Genomic DNA, 17,467 nt, shown 5'->3' on the forward strand with positions numbered 1-17,467 from the left:
AGTCATTTTGAAGGTCTGAGATATCTCATACTTATTACATTTTATCATTGATAAACAAATATTAATATTAATAATCTTCTATTTCATATGGAACACATAAAATATGGTTAAGGTTGTTCATCATCCCTGGTTTTATAATGGTTTATATCAAGAATGAATTTAGGTATAATTCTTGATCAATTTTGATGAAAAAGATTTTATTTTAAAGATAAAGATTCAAGCAAAAATTTGTTAAAAAGCTTTATCTTCTTTGAAAGAAATCGTGTTAAAAACGGTATTTCTTTTCCAGTATATATACTTATATATTATTTTTATAATGATAAAAATATAAATTCATTTCCACACTATCTATGAGGTAGAACTTCCAACAGTATTTTTTGTGGTTTTCCTTATAGGAATGGTTCATTTGATATTGTTATTATTATAATAATATTATATAATATAATAATAAGATTAATGATAAGAAGAAGAAGTAGAAAAAGAAATATATATATATATTTATATGAAATAATATTTAATATATAAGTATTCTCTAATTATTATTTTTCACAAAATATTTGTCAAAATCGTATTTTTGGTCGCAAATTTATATTTTATGTCATGTATATATCAATTATATTTATTATTCTTTATGCATTTATATCGTAAAAATAAATGCGATTTTCCTAGCACGTATTCATCAAAAGAAATCAATGAACATGAGAGACTGAAAGGTGTGAGTTCACACCTATTAACGCTACATACTTCATTCACACTATTATTATATACGTGTAGAAAGCTATATATACACAAGTTATTCACTGATACGATAGACACATGGCAGAGGTAGTTTTAATTCATATTTTGTCCATACTTGTCGCTGATCACATGCTTCGAGCGAAAGTTGATGAACAATCTTAAAACGTGAGATAATTTGCTTTGTTATTACAATCATAAATTAGGACATAAGAAAAATCACCATTTTCACATCCTTATCAGAATATGTATCTTATCATTTAGCAAAGATATTTAGGTTTTTGAGTTATGTTGATACGTGGATATATTCAAACTTGATTTGCGGTTTACCTTAACTTATCGTTAGTATTGTTTTTTCCGTTGTCAATAAATTCTAAAACATATAAAAAGAGGATGGCACATAAATTGACCTCAGTATCTATGAAAAATAGTTGGCGTATTGTATCGTATAGTAGAGACAAGTTAAAATCAATGGTTATTTAAAAGTTTTGAAAATTCATCATCAAACAAGTATTTCATTTCGTTGAAATAAGAAAGAAAATATATTACAATTATAACATTGTTATAAAAGAATAATTTAAATTTTCTATTTCTTTATTTTTAACAATTGACTAGAAATAAAAAAACATCGACCATCTCTAAGTTCTTATCTAATAGTTTAGTAAGAAAACAGTAAGTAGAAAACGTTTTAAATATAATTATTGTATATAGTTTTATAACCTTCAAAAAGAATATTTGTTTCAAACATTTCGTTTATAATTATATTAATATCTACTATAGGCAAGAATATATCGGTACATGATATTTGTTAATGATAGAATAGAAATATATTGTTAAAAATTTTCTTTTTTATTTTTTACCGACTGTTCTCACGATAGATCACATTCACGTATATTTTTATTACGAATGTATAGATGGCGCAGAGTGTTAACAAAAAAGTATGCATAGTTGGCGCAGGCGCAGCTGGCTTATGTGCGGCCAGACATTTGGCGGGAGATACAAATATCGAAACGACGGTATTCGAACAAACTGGTGACATTGGTGGTACTTGGGTATATAATGATCGAATTGGTTTAAACGAAAATGGTTTACCAATTCATTCGAGCATGTATCAGAATTTAAGGTTGTCAAATAATATATCTCGTTTTATTATTATTATCATTATTATTATTATTATTATTAACGATATATACAAAGTAATTTTTTTAGAACAAATTTACCTGCAAAAATCATGAATTTTCCTGATTATATAAGAATGAATGCAGAAGAACCATGTTGTATATCTCACAATGAGATTTTATCTTATTTACATAATTACACAGAATACTTTCAACTACGTAGATACATACAGGTGATCGATCATATATTATTTTCTTTTTAACGTATATAAAATTTTTCAAAAACTCGAAACGTTGAATATTGTTATATACACATATATATATAATTACTGTAGTTTTACGTAAAAGTTGAAAATATACGTCCAATTAAATTGGATAATAGCAACGAGGAGAAATGGTTGGTACGTGTTAAAGATTTAAGTACTCAACGTACGGAGGAACATCGATTCGACGCAGTTATGATTTGTAATGGGTACATTTTATTTTCTATATCATTTTTATAGGAACTTTTTATAGAAGCACTTAATCGTTTGTTTTGTCTTCTATTTTTCCAGACATTATTTCGAACCATATATGCCTGCTATAAAAGGTATGGACACTTTTCCAGGTATAGTGACGCATAGTCATTCATACAGAAAACCAGAAGAATTTAAAGATAAAATTGTATTAATTTTGGGTGCTGCATCTTCTGGTGTCGATATTGGAATTGATTTAACTGATCATTCCTCTACCGTTTATCTGAGTCATAATCAAGAAAGGTATTAAAATTATTAATTTTATTTTTTTTGTATATACATATATATATATATATATATATATATGTATATGTATATTTTTTTTTCTTTTATTTGCACGTATAGATTCACGAGCGTATTTCCACCTAACATGATACAAGTCGTTGGAGTTGACAGATTGGAAGGAACGAAATGTTTCCTGAAAGATGGAACTTCTGTTAACATTGACGTATTTCTTTATTGTACTGGATACCAATACAGTTTTCCTTTCTTAGACGAAAGTTGTGACGTCAGAGTCGATGATAATTACGTAACGCCGTTGTATAAGCATCTTATTAATATAGAACATCAAACAATGGCTATTATTGGTATACCTTCTCAAATTGTACCTTTTCCTATGTTTCATATGCAGGTATAAATATCTATTTCTCTAAAGATATTTTTCATATTTTCTTTCTCTTTTGTTTTATTTTAATAATAATGTTGTTATCTTTTAATTCAACATTTGCAATCAGTCGAAAGAAGAACGTATAAAAGAAAAAAGAATTTTTTCTATAGATACAATATTTCTTGAGTCTTTTAAAAAATCGTCTTGTTTTACCTTCGAAATCTCAAATGCTCGAAGATTCGAAATTGAAAGCCTCGAAGAAAAGACACGCACATAAGATGATGACCGAGCAATGGGAATATAACGATTCGTTGGCAGACGCAGGCGGATTTGATCGACTTCCACAATTTTATAAAGCTGGTTATGTTGCATGGCATTCACAGAGAAAGGCTAATCTTTTGCGTTATAAATACGCTAAGTTTGTTATATCCGAGGATGGGAAAAATGTGGAACTCGCTTTATCTAATTGACAATATTAAAGAATCGTAAAATTATGCGTATGTGTATATATATGTATGAATATATATAATATAATATAATATAATATATATATAAATATATATATAATATAATATATATAAATATATAAATATATATAATATAATACATATATATATATACGTATATAATTTATAATACATATATATATTCATAAAGCACCAATAACTTTGGTAAATATGTGTATCAATAAATATATTCTTTGAGATCATCGACATAGATAATAGTATTTTATTTCACTTTCATCAAATTTCGTATTAATCCTTTTCAATTTGTTTCTTTATCCAATCACGAAGTAGAATAGCATCAGTATAAACACCTGGCTTACCTGCTTCTGCACATCCATCACCCCATGATGTTACACCGATTAAAACATGATCCATGTTGACTATTGGTCCACCTGAATCACCCTAAGTGTAAACAATATAACACATTATAATTATCGTTCGAATACTCCTACTTAACTAAAATTATTATATTATTATTCTTACTTTACAAGCATCCTTTCCTCCATTACGAAATCCATAACATACTTGAGTCTGAACTATTTTTTGTTCATTTGCATAATCTTTTTCACATTCGTCTCTCTGTACTTTTGGTAATAAAACAAATTGTAATTGTCTCGAGAGAACCGGATCAAAATCCTTGTAATTATAAATCATATTGAAAATTATTAGGAATATTCATTAATATATATATAATTGGATGTATCGAACGAAATTTTTATTGTTACTGTTTTCTTACCAGGAAATATCCCCAACCAGCTATCAAGCCAAAATCACTGTCAGTCGATTCATTCTTCGCTATTGTTAATGACTGTGTACTATCATCATACTTGAAAGGTGGATTCACTTTTAATACCGCGATATCGTAATCGTTTGTATCAGGATTATAATTTTCATGTACAGTTATTTTCGTCACATTATGAATGATACCACCTTCGTCTTCGTAAGAAGATCCGCTACGAACTTGGACATCGTGTATACGTCCGACGACTCTACGAGTGAATATTTATTTTAATATGTTTTCTTTTATTTATTTATTTATTTATTTATGTCATTATTCAAACTTACTCTTGGGCACAATGTCCCGCTGTTACAACCGAAAATTCGTCGAGAATACCACCACCACACATGTGTTGTCCTTTCAGCATGATCGAGATCTAAATGAAATTATTCGATTAATGAATCAATCAAATCAACAATGTTTTTGTTTATATATTTTAATGTTTGTTTATAATACTTTTATTAAGTTTATGATATCTTACCATGAATGGAATTGACGTAATATTTATAAATGCACCTCCAACAATTCTATTCGCTGATCGAAGATTCATTTTCTATTAGTAATATAAAATTGTAATATATACAAAAGTATGTTTTACGATTTATTGCTGTTATTATTACAAAAGAGAAAGAAAGACTCGAAGCGTTTAAATGATATTTTCTTAAAGAAGTTCCGATGGATTTTAATATTGTTTTAAAGCATAAGCAAATTTATACAAAAAAATTATCTTTTTCTTGATAGTTATATACTTTCAGTAAACAATTTTAGTGATAAAATTACAATATTTTGACGACAATAACCCTGACGTTGCTTTTTTTCCTCAAAATGTGACCTTTAGCAATTCTTAAGTTTGATAACAATAATATGTATAATTTCGATCTTTTTTACAAGTAATTGATTTGAATTCGATAAAACTGTAGTAACGTATTATCGAAACTTATTTATCATTGTAATTATTGTTTTCATATATATCTATATAATCGTTTTTATAATCTACAAACATATAAATGCACTTTTTTTATTAATTTAAAGAGAAAATTAATTATTATGATTATAATAAATCCTACCGTTTTCAGATTTGTCCTAAAGATGTCGGTTTAGGTTACGTTACGATCAAATCGAAAAGTTAAAATACAATTTTTTAATGTCGTAAATAAATAAAAATAAATAGATATTATTGAACGAATAACACGATTATGTATTAGAAGCAATAAATATTACGATAAAATAATCAAAAATTTCCAACGTAAAGGTGAAATATTTCAAAAAGATAGGGTATACTTATTTGCTAACAAAAAAAGAACAAAGAAAAGAAAAGAAAAAAAAATATAAGATAAATTATTTGAAAGTATATATTATTTAGATCACATTTTACGTGATATTTATTAAAAAATATTTAAATAGGAATATAGGAAGGATCGTCTAACGTTTAAGAAGAAGAAGAAGAAGAAGAAGAAGAAGAAGAAGAAGAAGAAGAAGAAGAAGAAGAAGAAGAAGAAGAAGAAAGGACGACGGTTGGTCGAGTGACGACATTTTAGTATAAGTTTTGGTCGAAGGGTGGCGGTGATGTAGTTGAACCACCGTCGACGAAACTACCCTCAGTCTGAAAGACACCGCGGAGCTTCGCGGACGCGCGCGCGCCCCCTTCTCGTGTGTGTGTGTGTGCTGTGTGCGCGCGCGTGCGTGCGTGCATGCGTACGTACGTGTGTGCGTGCGAAACAGGCTACAAGGGAAGAAAAAGAAAAGAAGAAGGGGAAATGAAAGAAGAGAGATAGGATTGTCATAGAGAATAAGACATTTGACGTAATGCGCAAATAACGCGTGTATTTTCATTCGCGTGAAAAAACGTACGAGACAAATTTTTATCTTCGTGTTAGAAAATCTTTTACGTGTGAGAGAGATGGAAAGGAGAGGTTCTAAATTGCTAAAGAAAACAATATTTGGGGATTAGAAAGGAGAACAAAGAGATACGACGTTTATCGTGGCCTCTAGGTCGAGACAGAAAGAAATAGCAAAGGAGGGAGAGAGAGAGAGAGAGAGAGAGAGGGAGAGGGCAAAAAGAGGGTCAGAGTCAGCGATCTCTTTTGATCGTTTGCCAGGAACTCTTCCGAGTGACATAACGCGCGAGCATAGCAAAGGAATCACACGTTCGTACTCGAACCTTCTTCGGTAATCTCTTTGTAAACGAGAGAGAGAGAGAGAGAGAGAGAAAGAGAGAGAGAGAGAGAGAGAGAGAGAGAGAGAGAGAAAGAGAAAGAGATAGAGATAAATAGAAATAGATAAAATAATACAAAGAATGAACGGTGAAGAAAAAAAGGATAAATTATATCGGTAAGATTCTCATCTCACCCGTCGTCATTTTTCTTTTTTTCCTTAAAAATTTTTAGTTGATCTACATCTGTCTCTCTTCTACTCTCTGTTGTCCAATGAACAACTATCATTACCAGGATCAAACGTCACACGCGATCGCGTAACCGCGTGGAATTGGCTACTAAATTCGCGCGATTGAATCGAGCGTGATGATTGGTTATTCGTTAATCGTCGTCATTGTCATTGGTGCGTTTTCTCTTCCGACTAAGTATTAATCACTTTTGACGGGATCGTATGTAGTACGCAGTACGAGAAGAAGAAAAAAAAGAGAATTTCCTCGTCGGTTTTTCCTATCGAAACGATCAATTTTGTGGAAATCAAGAAGATCGACAGTCTTTCTCTACCGAACGGATGGACTTGGAAAAATCGAAGACGAACGGACGACGACGTGAACAATGGTAAGTCCAATGAGTTACAAGAGAGGGTTCGCCATTTTAACTTTCTTTATCTTTTCGACAATACGATTTTACGTTTCGCATCCTTTATATTCTATATTTATAATGTAAAAAATATTCTATATACATTTTTCATTGATGCGTAGCTAAATTTTGTAAACGAGAATTACTTCGAAATCTTCGTCGTTTACGGCCAACGTAAATTTGAGGTTACGCTTTGCCAAGATCGTTGAAATTTGAAGTTCTTAGAATAGCGCCAAATGTTGTACCGTTTTATATTCTAATGCGTAAAATTTCAATCTTTTGTCTTTGATTCAATATTACGACGTACGCTGTACGTGTCTACATACATCATACATACATACATACATACATACATACATACATACTTCCATACTTATATATATATATATATATATATATATATATATATATATATTATATATAACCATGTGAATGAAATTTCGTTAGCAAATATCGATCTTTTTTGTTTTTTTTTCTTTTTCTCCTCAAACGTTTCATTGAGCTTATCGAGATATAACTTGTCAAAATAACAATAGTATTTTAACATTCTAATTCGAGACAATTTCGTCATACTATTTCGAAACATCAAACATCTCAAACAGAGAAATCTCAAATAGAGAAGTATGCATTTAAATGGTTTTAAGTATTACAATAGAATACGTCGATCTTCGTAATGAATAAACTCGTTGTTAATGGAACATTTTTGTGCATATATGCCAAGACAAAATATAGGGAGAGAGAAAGAGAGAGAGAAAGAGAGAGGAAGAAGAGGTTAGGCTTTTAGTGCGCGCGAAGTTCTTCGCTATGTTTATCAAAGCGACAACAGAACGCTCTTAAAAGTACGAACTTTTTGTCGCCGCATTTATGAGAGATTGAAAAGAAAAGGAAAATAAAAAGAATAGAAAGAGAGGAAAGTATAATAAATAAAAAAAAATAATAATAATGATAATAATAAAATAGAAAGAGAATAAACGAGCTCACGCGATTCGAGAATCGATCCCTTGCATTTGTTGAGAGAGTATATGTACGTGTAAATGTTATACTATATTGCGTGCGTGTGTACATGCGTATATGTGAGACTGTAATCCGATTGTCGCGAAGCGAGTCGAACGTGTACATACAATTGTTGAGAGCGTGTTAAAAACGATTGGCTTTTTATTTAAGTATACGCAAAGCTTAGGTTAGTTAGATCGTCCAAGCTTAATCTTCTTATTTCCCGTTTTAGAAATTAGAATTTAATGTTATTTTCTCTCTTGTGCGTACGCGTGCGCACATACACATATATACATATACACATACACACAGAAAGAGGGGGAAGAGAAAAAGGTAACACGTACATACACATATTCACAAATGTACATCCATATGTGTAGATACATACATTTACGTTTCGTAAAATCCTCTCTGTACCGTTCCGTTTCTCTTCGATCCAACATGCGTACTGGTCGTTCTATTTATTTCTCCCACGTTTTGGCAGTAAACTCGAAAGCATAGGCGTACGAATGAAACAAATTTGTCGTTGTTGAAATTATTATTATATTTCTCATTTTTGTTTCCTTTCCTTTTGTTTTTTGCTTTCTTCTCTTTTTATTTTTCATTTTCATTTTCATTTACATTTACATTTTTAAACCTTCGTATCAAAATAAAAATTTCAAAGGACGAAGAACACGAGCATTATTACTCTGTAAAAATGTATGAATTTCATTCATTCGTTTGTTCATTCATTCATTCATTCACTTATTTACTTACATATTTATTATTACTGTTTATTTTATCCACGTTTTTATCAAAATTTTCATTCCAATTCTAACAAGCCAAATAATGAAAGTTACTGCGATTTATTTACTACTTTCCTCTACGTAAGGTATTCGAACAGATATTCGCTTGACACCATTCTTCGTTTATTCAATTATTTCGACGTTGTGCAAAACTCATTTGCACTTTGGTCGATAGTATGGCCTTCGTTCAATGCATAAAATATTCATGTCGCTATCTATCTATATTTGTATTACCATCGTACCGATCGTCTACGCGTTTACTGTTCTTTGCAATGTGTATATATGTATGTCTGTTTACACATTGATGTACGATTATAATATTATTATAATTATTATTGTTGCTGTTTTGTTAGTATTATTGTTGTTATTATTATTATTATTATTAGATCATTCATTCGATTTTCTTTCATAATTGAACTTATTTATCTTATTACTCTCATACGATAATCCTTTCACGTTTCTTTCATTTCTTATTCATTCTTCTACACTTTATTTTTTTTGATTTACTTATTTATCTATCTTTATAAATTTTATAATTACTCGTAACAGTATTAAGTTCGTTTATTTTCAAGAACAACTCATTTCTAAGCACTTTGTAAGCGTAACTTTAAGTAAGTACTTACTTTGCGGCTTTTCTTTCGGTTTAACTGTCGTCAATTTGACTTTCTTTTTCTCATAAAATTGCTAGAGGTATTGGTAAATCGATCTCTCTTTTTGTCTTTCATTTTTTCTCTTTCCTGAAAATATTTACGTTACATTTATTTATATAGGGCGAGTCGAAAGTGCTTAGGTGAGTCAAAAGTTTTTAGATAATTTTAAAAATCAATTACTTTTTAACGAGACTTTTTACACTTCTTTTGTTAGACTTGTAGTTTTACAATCTGAAAAAAAATAGAGCTTAGAAAGTTTCGTAAAGAAGTAATTGATTTTTAAGATCACTTAGGAATTTTCGGCTCATCCTGTATTAGTTTTTTTTTCTTTTTTTTTCATAAAATCTACATGTATACTCTTTCTATATAAATATCTTCTCTTTCGTTTATGAATTTAATTTCCCAGTCTTTCGTTTACTTTCAAATACAGCTAATTTTGACGTTTCATTTGCATCGAAAGGAACGTAAAATCACAGATTAAATCGCTATATTTTTCAGGAACAACTTTCGAATCTCGTTCGATGTAAAACCACTTCTATTTGTTTGATTAGATTTTTTTTTTAATTAATCTTTTGTAAAATATGAGAAAAAAAATATTTTTTATTTTTATTAATTAAATATTTTGTCAAATAAATAATCAGTATAAATATTTTGATTAATATTAATAATTAAGTCTCAGGGTTGTGTAAGTATTGCGTCATATTACGTATTAATATTTTATTATAAATACTGATTATTTATTTATTTAAAATACTGATTCAATAAATAACAACCGATGCAAAAGGTGCATGTTACGTTAAAATATAAGGTAAATATAATGTTTAGTATCATCCAGTAGGGGACGTTTATATTAGTTAGTTAAACAACGAGACATCCTTTTTGGACATGTTTCCTCTTCAGTTAGCTCATACACTCGTGCAACTCGACTGTTTCGCTCCGTTGTAATCCGATTTGTATAAAACATGTTTCACTAAATGTTAATTAACCTTTTGAGGAGTAGATTTTCCTAGTTCTAAACTAATACTAAACTAATTTATGAGATGTTATATAATTAACGATGACATTTTTACATGCAACAAGCATCCTTGCAAATAATAATTTTTTAAATACTAAGATCAAATGCATGTAGTTTATAAGGACAGTGATATTAGGCTAATTAGTAAATAATGTTGGAATTTTCAGTATTTTATATGGTATACAATATTTTTTTTACTAAAAATTCTTATGTTATTTATTAACTGATTCAATAATACAATATTTAGTTAAGTCTATTGCACTTTTTAGCTTTTGTTCAATTTAATAAAAAGAATAATTCTTTTATATATATCAAATTTTTATAAAAATGTTAGAAAATTATTTATAATAAATTTAATGAGCCAACACGTTTTCTTTATAAACAAAATATTTGTCCTCGAGTTTGACTATTCTTCTTTTAATTTGTTTCGGCATGAAATTCAAAATTTACACATTTAATCTCGCATATTATTCGAAGGATTAATTATGATTATCACTGTTATTTTTTGCTTTGAATTAAAAAATGCTAAAAGAAAGAGGAAAAGCTTAAATAAATTTTTGGTCCTTGACGAAGTATAATCAAGGGATACGTAATTCACAAGATAATAATGTATCACAATTTTCCATAAAAACACATTAGGAAGAGTTATCAAGTGAGACAAACCCTTGTACAGTTGCTCACACTCGTTGTGGTCAAATCTGGCACAAATGTTTCCCTTGGTAAGGCTATAATACTAACACCATTCGGATTCTAACATAAGTAACGTTATGAAGACAAAGATGTTGAAGAGCTTTTTCATTTATGTCGTGCTAACTCGAAGACTTCGAAGAACACCTCCTTTTTTACGAGATTATATATATAATCATTATATATATATATTTTTATTAATCTTCTGTAAACACCATATAACTTTGAAGTATATTTCTTTCAGGATCCTTTTTTTATCTTTTTTGTTAAAAAATTATCTAATTGTTCGTATATGATTTGCATAAGATAGATTAATGTTTGTTAAATATTAATTATTATATAATTAGTATAATGCAATGATAATATTAACCATCATAAGTTATATCATAAATTTTGAATTATATAAATTTGTAATATTTATCTAATATATTATTTGTATTTAGATTTTTATGAACATTACATTTGCTATATCTTTTTAATAATATATATAATAATATAGTAATAATAAATAATATATGTCAAATTTTGAATATTTGTGATATTCTTGATATATTTTGTGCAAATTCAAATTTGTTTCTTGTAATAATACAGTGATAATTACCGTTATATAAGTTATACTATAAATTTCACATTGTATATGAAATGTCTTTTGAAGACATAAAAAGATGATGTAACACAGAACTCAAAATCGATTATCTATTATCGATCATTTAAACATTATTCGTATCAATGGATATATTTCGTAATTATTTGAGATGTTTGATTACCAAGGATGTACATATATCAACGATATTTATCAATCTTCGATTTTCTATTCACTCACAAATCAACAAAATTTTTCATATAATTCGTATCGTGTCCACGCTGTTGATGGGAATGATGGTTTGTTTATTTTTCGTATTTTCTTTGTAACGATTATCGAATGAACGAACGAACAAACGAACGATCGTAACACCCGAAACGATCGTTACGTTGGTTTATTACAGTAGAGCTTACTTTTGGATATCGTTGGGAATGGATCACCAGGTATAAAGTCTATAATTACTTAACTATTGGTGCTTTGAATAGGATTATTTAATCGTTATATGGATGATTAAGCACGACGAGATTTCATAATGTACGTGAACATATCTTTATATTATTTATGTATATATATATATATATATATATATATATATATATATATATATATATATATATATATTTAAAAAAATATTACGTCAGTAAAATAATTAGAATTTCATTCGCTTAAGAAATTCAATCTTTAAAATCGAAATTAATTAATGACGTTAATTGAAAAAGATCTAAAAAGAAAAAAATATATATATAATAGGGAAAAGATATAGTATTACTTATACCACACCATATAATTATCCTATATATTAAATGTTAAGAGTTATATTTAAAATATATGAAAAAAATTTCGTATGCGAAGTAACAATTTTAAAATCCTTATAGAATGAAATAAAATGTAAAAAATAGATATACGTAAATATTGCATGGCATTATAGAAGACTCATTTCACAGATATTGTCATACATTGATATATTTTGTTAATAAATCTTAGAGTAATCCTCTGTGATGTAACACTTTATCTTCGTTGTCCGTCGAGGAAAATCTGCTTACAGTATTTTCACGAGAATGGACTGACGTTCGATCGATCTCGCGACTAACTCTCACAGATAACTTCGTTAATAGTAATTGCAGGAGGGTTAATGCGACGATATCGTTGCCATTTAAAAGCCATTACCTTACTTACTCCATAGATACATAAAACATATATATGTACGCGTTTAGTAAGAGATGAGAGATGATGGATTATTGACCGAGATTATTTCCATGCTGACATGTTTATTTTATTTCATTTTCTTTTTTATTTAATATTAATATTTCGACGATAGAAAAAATGAAAAAGTAAAGAAAAAAAAGGAAAAAAAAAAATAAAATAAAAGAAAGAAAGAAAGATCAAAGAAATGTTTCATTAGCTAAACAAGCAAGATGGCTGATATCATTCTGTATTCCGATTATGCGTTTTTAATCTAATTAGAAAAATGTATTTAGTTAATTAATTCGACGGTGAGATTTTAAATCTGCTATTAGTTAAAAATTAAAATAAGTGAGAAAAAAAGAGAGACAGAGAGACAGAGAGACAGAGAGAGAGAGAGAGAGAGAGAGAGAGAGAGAGAGAGAGAGAGAGAGAGAGAGAGAGAGAGAGAGAGAGAGACGCGATAAAAGCAGATATCTCTCTGTGTGTAGCATATAAATAAATTCTCTCTCGGCACGGAAAGCAGCATGAGATGAGAAAATTTCCGGGTAAGATAATGAACACGTTTATTTAGAAAGAATCGTGATTTGCTCGTTAATCCATTAAAATAACTTTCGTGATTGAAATGAAACGCTCTATGTCGACTATATACGTTAAATCGACACACGATATAAAATATAACATTAAGAAACTTATTATTAATTATTATTAATATTCTAGCATCTCATTATTTTTCTTTTTTCTATTTTTTCTTTTTCTTATTTCTTCTTCTTCTTCTTTTTTTTTAAATTACTTAGATCTGATTTTATAGTATATTACTTAGATGATATAAGAATTGATAGAGTTTCGAATGAAATATTTATGAGAGAAGATTGTTAAAGTAAAGAGTTAGTAAAGAAGAACAATGTTAGTAATCTCAACATCAGTGATAGCATCAGTAATATCAACAGTAGTAGTGGTAAAAGCAATATTACGTACTAGTGTTATTAATGCACAACAACAATGGTGTAATACTTGCAGTAGGACAGTGAAGATATTAGTTCACGGTAGAAACCGTAAAGATATCAACAGCAGCATCAGGAGTAGTTGTAGTAGTGGTAGTAGTAGTAGTAGTAGTAGTACCGTGTCATCCCTAATTTGGCGAACGTCGAGATTTCGTATTTGACATAATTGGCAAGGAAATATATTCAGAGTGTTGACGTCATTGTATGTAAAGTAGTTCATATCGAATTACCACGAGTCATCTCTTGTTATTAAGTTTGATCAAAAAAATAAGAAAGAAAAAAAATACAAAGTTGAAAAATTGAACAAACATGAAAGAAAGTGTATATAAATAATACAAAAAAATAAGTTTTTTATCGTTTAAAATATCGTTCCTATCGTTTTCTAAACTTCTTATAAAAAAAAAGGGAAAAGAATCAAGAAATTGAAAAATTAGATTAAAATGAGAGAAAGTGTATATACATATATATATATATATATATCTAAATATTTATGTAAGCATTATATTTCATAGTTTTCATGGGATATATGCGTTAATGCAACGCATGGTACGGGGTCAAAAGTTCACCCAAAGCGAGTGACCGCGTGGCTCCATACGAATTCACTAGAAAGTTAAAAGATAAAATTCATCTGACTGCTTTGAGAAGATCTATTTTTGTTTTTCTTTTTTCATGCATAAATATATGCATATATATATATATACACACATATAAATAGGCGAAGACCATGTACATATTTATTTTCTTTTAACAACGTGGATTTTCACGTAACGTGCTGCAAACTAGGTAACGAAACTCATCCCCCGTTGAGAGAAAATTGATATTTTTTTAGGCCATGTGTTTTCGCCATGAACCTTTAGAAACTTTGACGAGTTAATCGAATTTCATAGATCGATGGTCTCATATTCGATCCATTAGATCGTATTATCTCCTCTAGATATATATATTTCCTTTGGATTTTTATTTTTTTTTTCTACGATTTATTCTAGTCGATGATTTTCTTTATATATATATATATATATATATATATATATATATATATATATATATATATGTATGTATGTATGTATGTATGTATGTATGTATGTATGTAGGATTAATACAAACAAAATTCTGTATTATCGTATTTTCTTTAGAACCTTTATACTAAATGTTCTCCTCCGAATAAACTCCGTTTATGTAGATACATTAGAGTTTGGCCTTCTTCGTCGAGTTCTCTAACATCTATTATACAAACGTACATGATTATATACATATATATGTATATGTATTCGTATATATATATGTGTGTGTGTGTATATGTATATACCTATTCTACTTATCTCTACGTTTATAAAAGTGATCTAAAAATAAGTTATCGACTTGATTTTATTGGAACAGCCGATTGTTTGTCTCCTCCTGGCTTTTTCTTGCATATTCTTCACTTCGTTTGACGAACCTTATTCATCGATTATATGTATATCGTGCTTTCTTTTAATCGAATAAGAAAGAAAAGTAGACGGACGAGATGGTTGGTCCATGAAAATCAATAAAGAGAGAAAGAGAAAGAGAGAGAGAGAGAGAGACTTTTATCGTGTCACAGTCTATTAAACGATAGCAATAGTAAAAGAGATATCTTCGTGCAAGACACCTCATATAAAAAAGAAAGAAAGAATGGAACAGATTTTACCCGATAAAAAGAAAAATTCCTTTTATGCTAAGTGTTAACACAGAGATGTGAATCTGTATTTATGTGTATGTGTTAAACTTCCCAAATTGTTCAGCCAAGAGCAATGGACATCTCTTCTCATCCTTCTTCTTCTTCTTCTACTTCTACTTCTTCTTCGTCCTCTCTACGATCTAAAGATTCTTTCCTATTGCGGTATTCGTCGCGTTTGGCTGGCTTTCAAAAAGAGTTCCTATTAAGTCCCACCAAAGTCCATCTTTATACTTCTCAAATCGGACCCACTTTCTTCCTGTTCTTCTTTACTTCTCTTGGCAAGAGTAACGTACTTGACAAGTAGAGTTAATTCTTACGAAAGAAGCAAAAAAAAATTTTTTTTTTCATTATACTAGTATATTATACTAGTATCTTTTACTATAACTTATTTTCTACTAACTCGTTTACTAATTCCTGTCGTCAATGATCGTTCGATCATACTTTGTAGGATATAGTATAACATTGAGAAAAGTACATTAAAAGTACAACACGGATTTTTTTTTCATGTTACATTATCGTTACCATAAAATCGTTTCGGAGATAAACCTATATGACTAATGGGAATCTAGGAAATCACCTTTGGCAAGCATTTTCGATGCCTCCGGGGCCAAACCGAACATAAAACTTCATATATTTAACCTACTTGCGATTTTACGTCTTTCGTACGTGAATTCTTTCGTTCTCTTTCATCGTTTTGGAACGTTTATCAGTTTTTTTTCTTTCCTTCTTTCTTAGAATAAATCCTTTGGTAAAATCGAAAAAACATGTATTTATTAAGTTGGTTTTGTCTATCGATCGAAAAAAGAGAACAAGAAAAAAAGATCCTGTTTTAATTAACCATTAATTTCGGACTTACGAATTATCGAAGGTTTCGTTCTCTATCCCGTTAATTACATTAGATAATGATCCTTTCGATCGTTTTCTGAATTAACCCGCTATTTGTAGTCCCATTGATATTATTCAGACTCTATACATTCGAATGATTCGATTGTGTGATAACAAAGTGATAAAGAGGCCGGATATAACTTGAACAAACGTTTCCGATAACTTTATAATCGAGTTCGAAGGATTCTCGATCGTTAATTAACAACTCCAATATAATCTTTCTTATTTGACGATATTTTTCAAATCGATCTAAGGATCGTATCTATTTTCATTGTTGATTATCTTTTATACGAATTTATAATACAAGAATGTTTCCAAATAATTTGTAGTTTTAAATGGATTAATTGTTCTAATTGTACTTATCGTATGAATTAATGAAACACTGGTTGGAAATACGGTTTCAAGGTAGGAAATTGAGTTAGTAAATTAGGACAGATTTGAATGTATTATATTTGGTGAGTTATGAATAAATTAAAAATTGAATTGTCTAATATTTTCATTTTTCATTAATATCATATGGAATACGGAAACTATACAAGTACAAACTTTGTACATGAAACATGAAGTACCGACTTATCGTTTATCTAAGTAGAATATACATAAGAATGTAGATCTATAGGAACGTGTTGCTACTCAAAAGCGTCTCGAAAGCCACTTGGAAGATCAAATACGTTAGTGAAACAGTTTCGAGAGTACGGTATGTGTGTGTATGTGTGTGTGTGTGTGTATTTCCTGCATTTTTGATACTTTTCTAACATCATCGAACGAAAATCCATTCTCGTGAAGAGACGCGAGGAAAAAGGATGAAGTAAAAGAGAAAAAGGATTAAAAAAAAAAAAAAGGAACGAAAAATAAATATGTAGAAGAAAGAGAAAGAAGTTAAAAAAAGAAAAGAAGGCCAGAAAGCTTTGAAAGGGCACACGTTGGAAAAGTTTCGTG

General features: G+C 29.1%; 3 protein-coding genes across 22 annotated transcripts in view; 2 read left to right on the forward strand and 1 right to left on the reverse strand.

Annotated features, from left to right (window-relative positions):
* Positions 1–612: 612 nt before the first annotated feature.
* On the forward strand, positions 613–3,692 carry LOC127065669 (uncharacterized). Of its 3 annotated transcripts, none has more exons than XM_050998383.1 (7): positions 613–903; positions 1,650–1,858; positions 1,945–2,086; positions 2,189–2,325; positions 2,408–2,611; positions 2,714–2,999; positions 3,103–3,398. In XM_050998383.1, the coding sequence occupies exons 2-7, from the start codon at positions 1,650–1,652 to the stop codon at positions 3,250–3,252; spliced, it is 1,128 nt and encodes a 375-aa protein (XP_050854340.1). In that variant the 5' UTR covers positions 613–903; the 3' UTR covers positions 3,253–3,398. The 3 variants fall into 3 exon arrangements, with proteins under 3 accessions (XP_050854340.1, XP_050854339.1, XP_050854338.1); XM_050998382.1 differs by having other exon boundaries at positions 617–1,407; positions 3,146–3,692; XM_050998381.1 differs by having other exon boundaries at positions 618–903; positions 3,146–3,692.
* Positions 3,652–8,497, reverse strand: LOC127065677 (trypsin 5G1-like). Its single transcript, XM_050998397.1, has 6 exons — positions 8,430–8,497; positions 4,741–4,812; positions 4,547–4,635; positions 4,218–4,470; positions 3,965–4,117; positions 3,652–3,883 (listed from the first exon to the last, which is right to left on the reverse strand). Exons 2-6 carry the CDS (start codon positions 4,807–4,809, stop codon positions 3,731–3,733), a joined length of 717 nt encoding a protein of 238 aa, XP_050854354.1. The 5' UTR covers positions 4,810–4,812; positions 8,430–8,497; the 3' UTR covers positions 3,652–3,730.
* LOC127065664 (glutamate-gated chloride channel) overlaps positions 5,853–17,467 on the forward strand; it is a 99,941-nt gene continuing 88,326 nt past the window's right edge. For 16 of the 18 annotated variants that reach the window (XM_050998345.1, XM_050998346.1, XM_050998348.1 and 13 more), the window contains exon 1: positions 5,853–7,027. The gene's annotated coding sequence lies outside the window, so the exon portion shown is untranslated. The remainder of the gene's footprint in view (positions 7,028–17,467) is intronic. The other 2 variants (XM_050998343.1, XM_050998344.1) reach the window with 2 other exon arrangements.

This window comes from Vespula vulgaris, chromosome 8 (genome assembly GCF_905475345.1).
Source record: "Vespula vulgaris chromosome 8, iyVesVulg1.1, whole genome shotgun sequence".
Lineage (NCBI taxonomy): Eukaryota > Metazoa > Arthropoda > Insecta > Hymenoptera > Vespidae > Vespula > Vespula vulgaris.

What these genes read in the sequence shown, in the direction of transcription:
- LOC127065669 (XM_050998382.1), top strand. Translation starts at nt 1,650, where the DNA reads ATGGCGCAGAGTGTTAACAAAAAAGTATGCATAGTTGGCGCAGGCGCA. An exon ending in AGCATGTATCAGAATTTAAG is followed by an intron (nt 1,859 to 1,944) that starts GTTGTCAAATAA and finishes TAATTTTTTTAG; the next exon opens with AACAAATTTACCTGCAAAAA. An exon ending in AACTACGTAGATACATACAG is followed by an intron (nt 2,087 to 2,188) that starts GTGATCGATCAT and finishes TAATTACTGTAG; the next exon opens with TTTTACGTAAAAGTTGAAAA.
- LOC127065677 (XM_050998397.1), bottom strand. Translation starts at nt 4,809, where the DNA reads ATGAATCTTCGATCAGCGAATAGAATTGTTGGAGGTGCATTTATAAAT. An exon ending in GCGGGACATTGTGCCCAAGA is followed by an intron (nt 4,471 to 4,546) that starts GTAAGTTTGAAT and finishes ATTCACTCGTAG; the next exon opens with AGTCGTCGGACGTATACACG. An exon ending in GAGGAAAGGATGCTTGTAAA is followed by an intron (nt 3,884 to 3,964) that starts GTAAGAATAATA and finishes GTTTACACTTAG; the next exon opens with GGTGATTCAGGTGGACCAAT.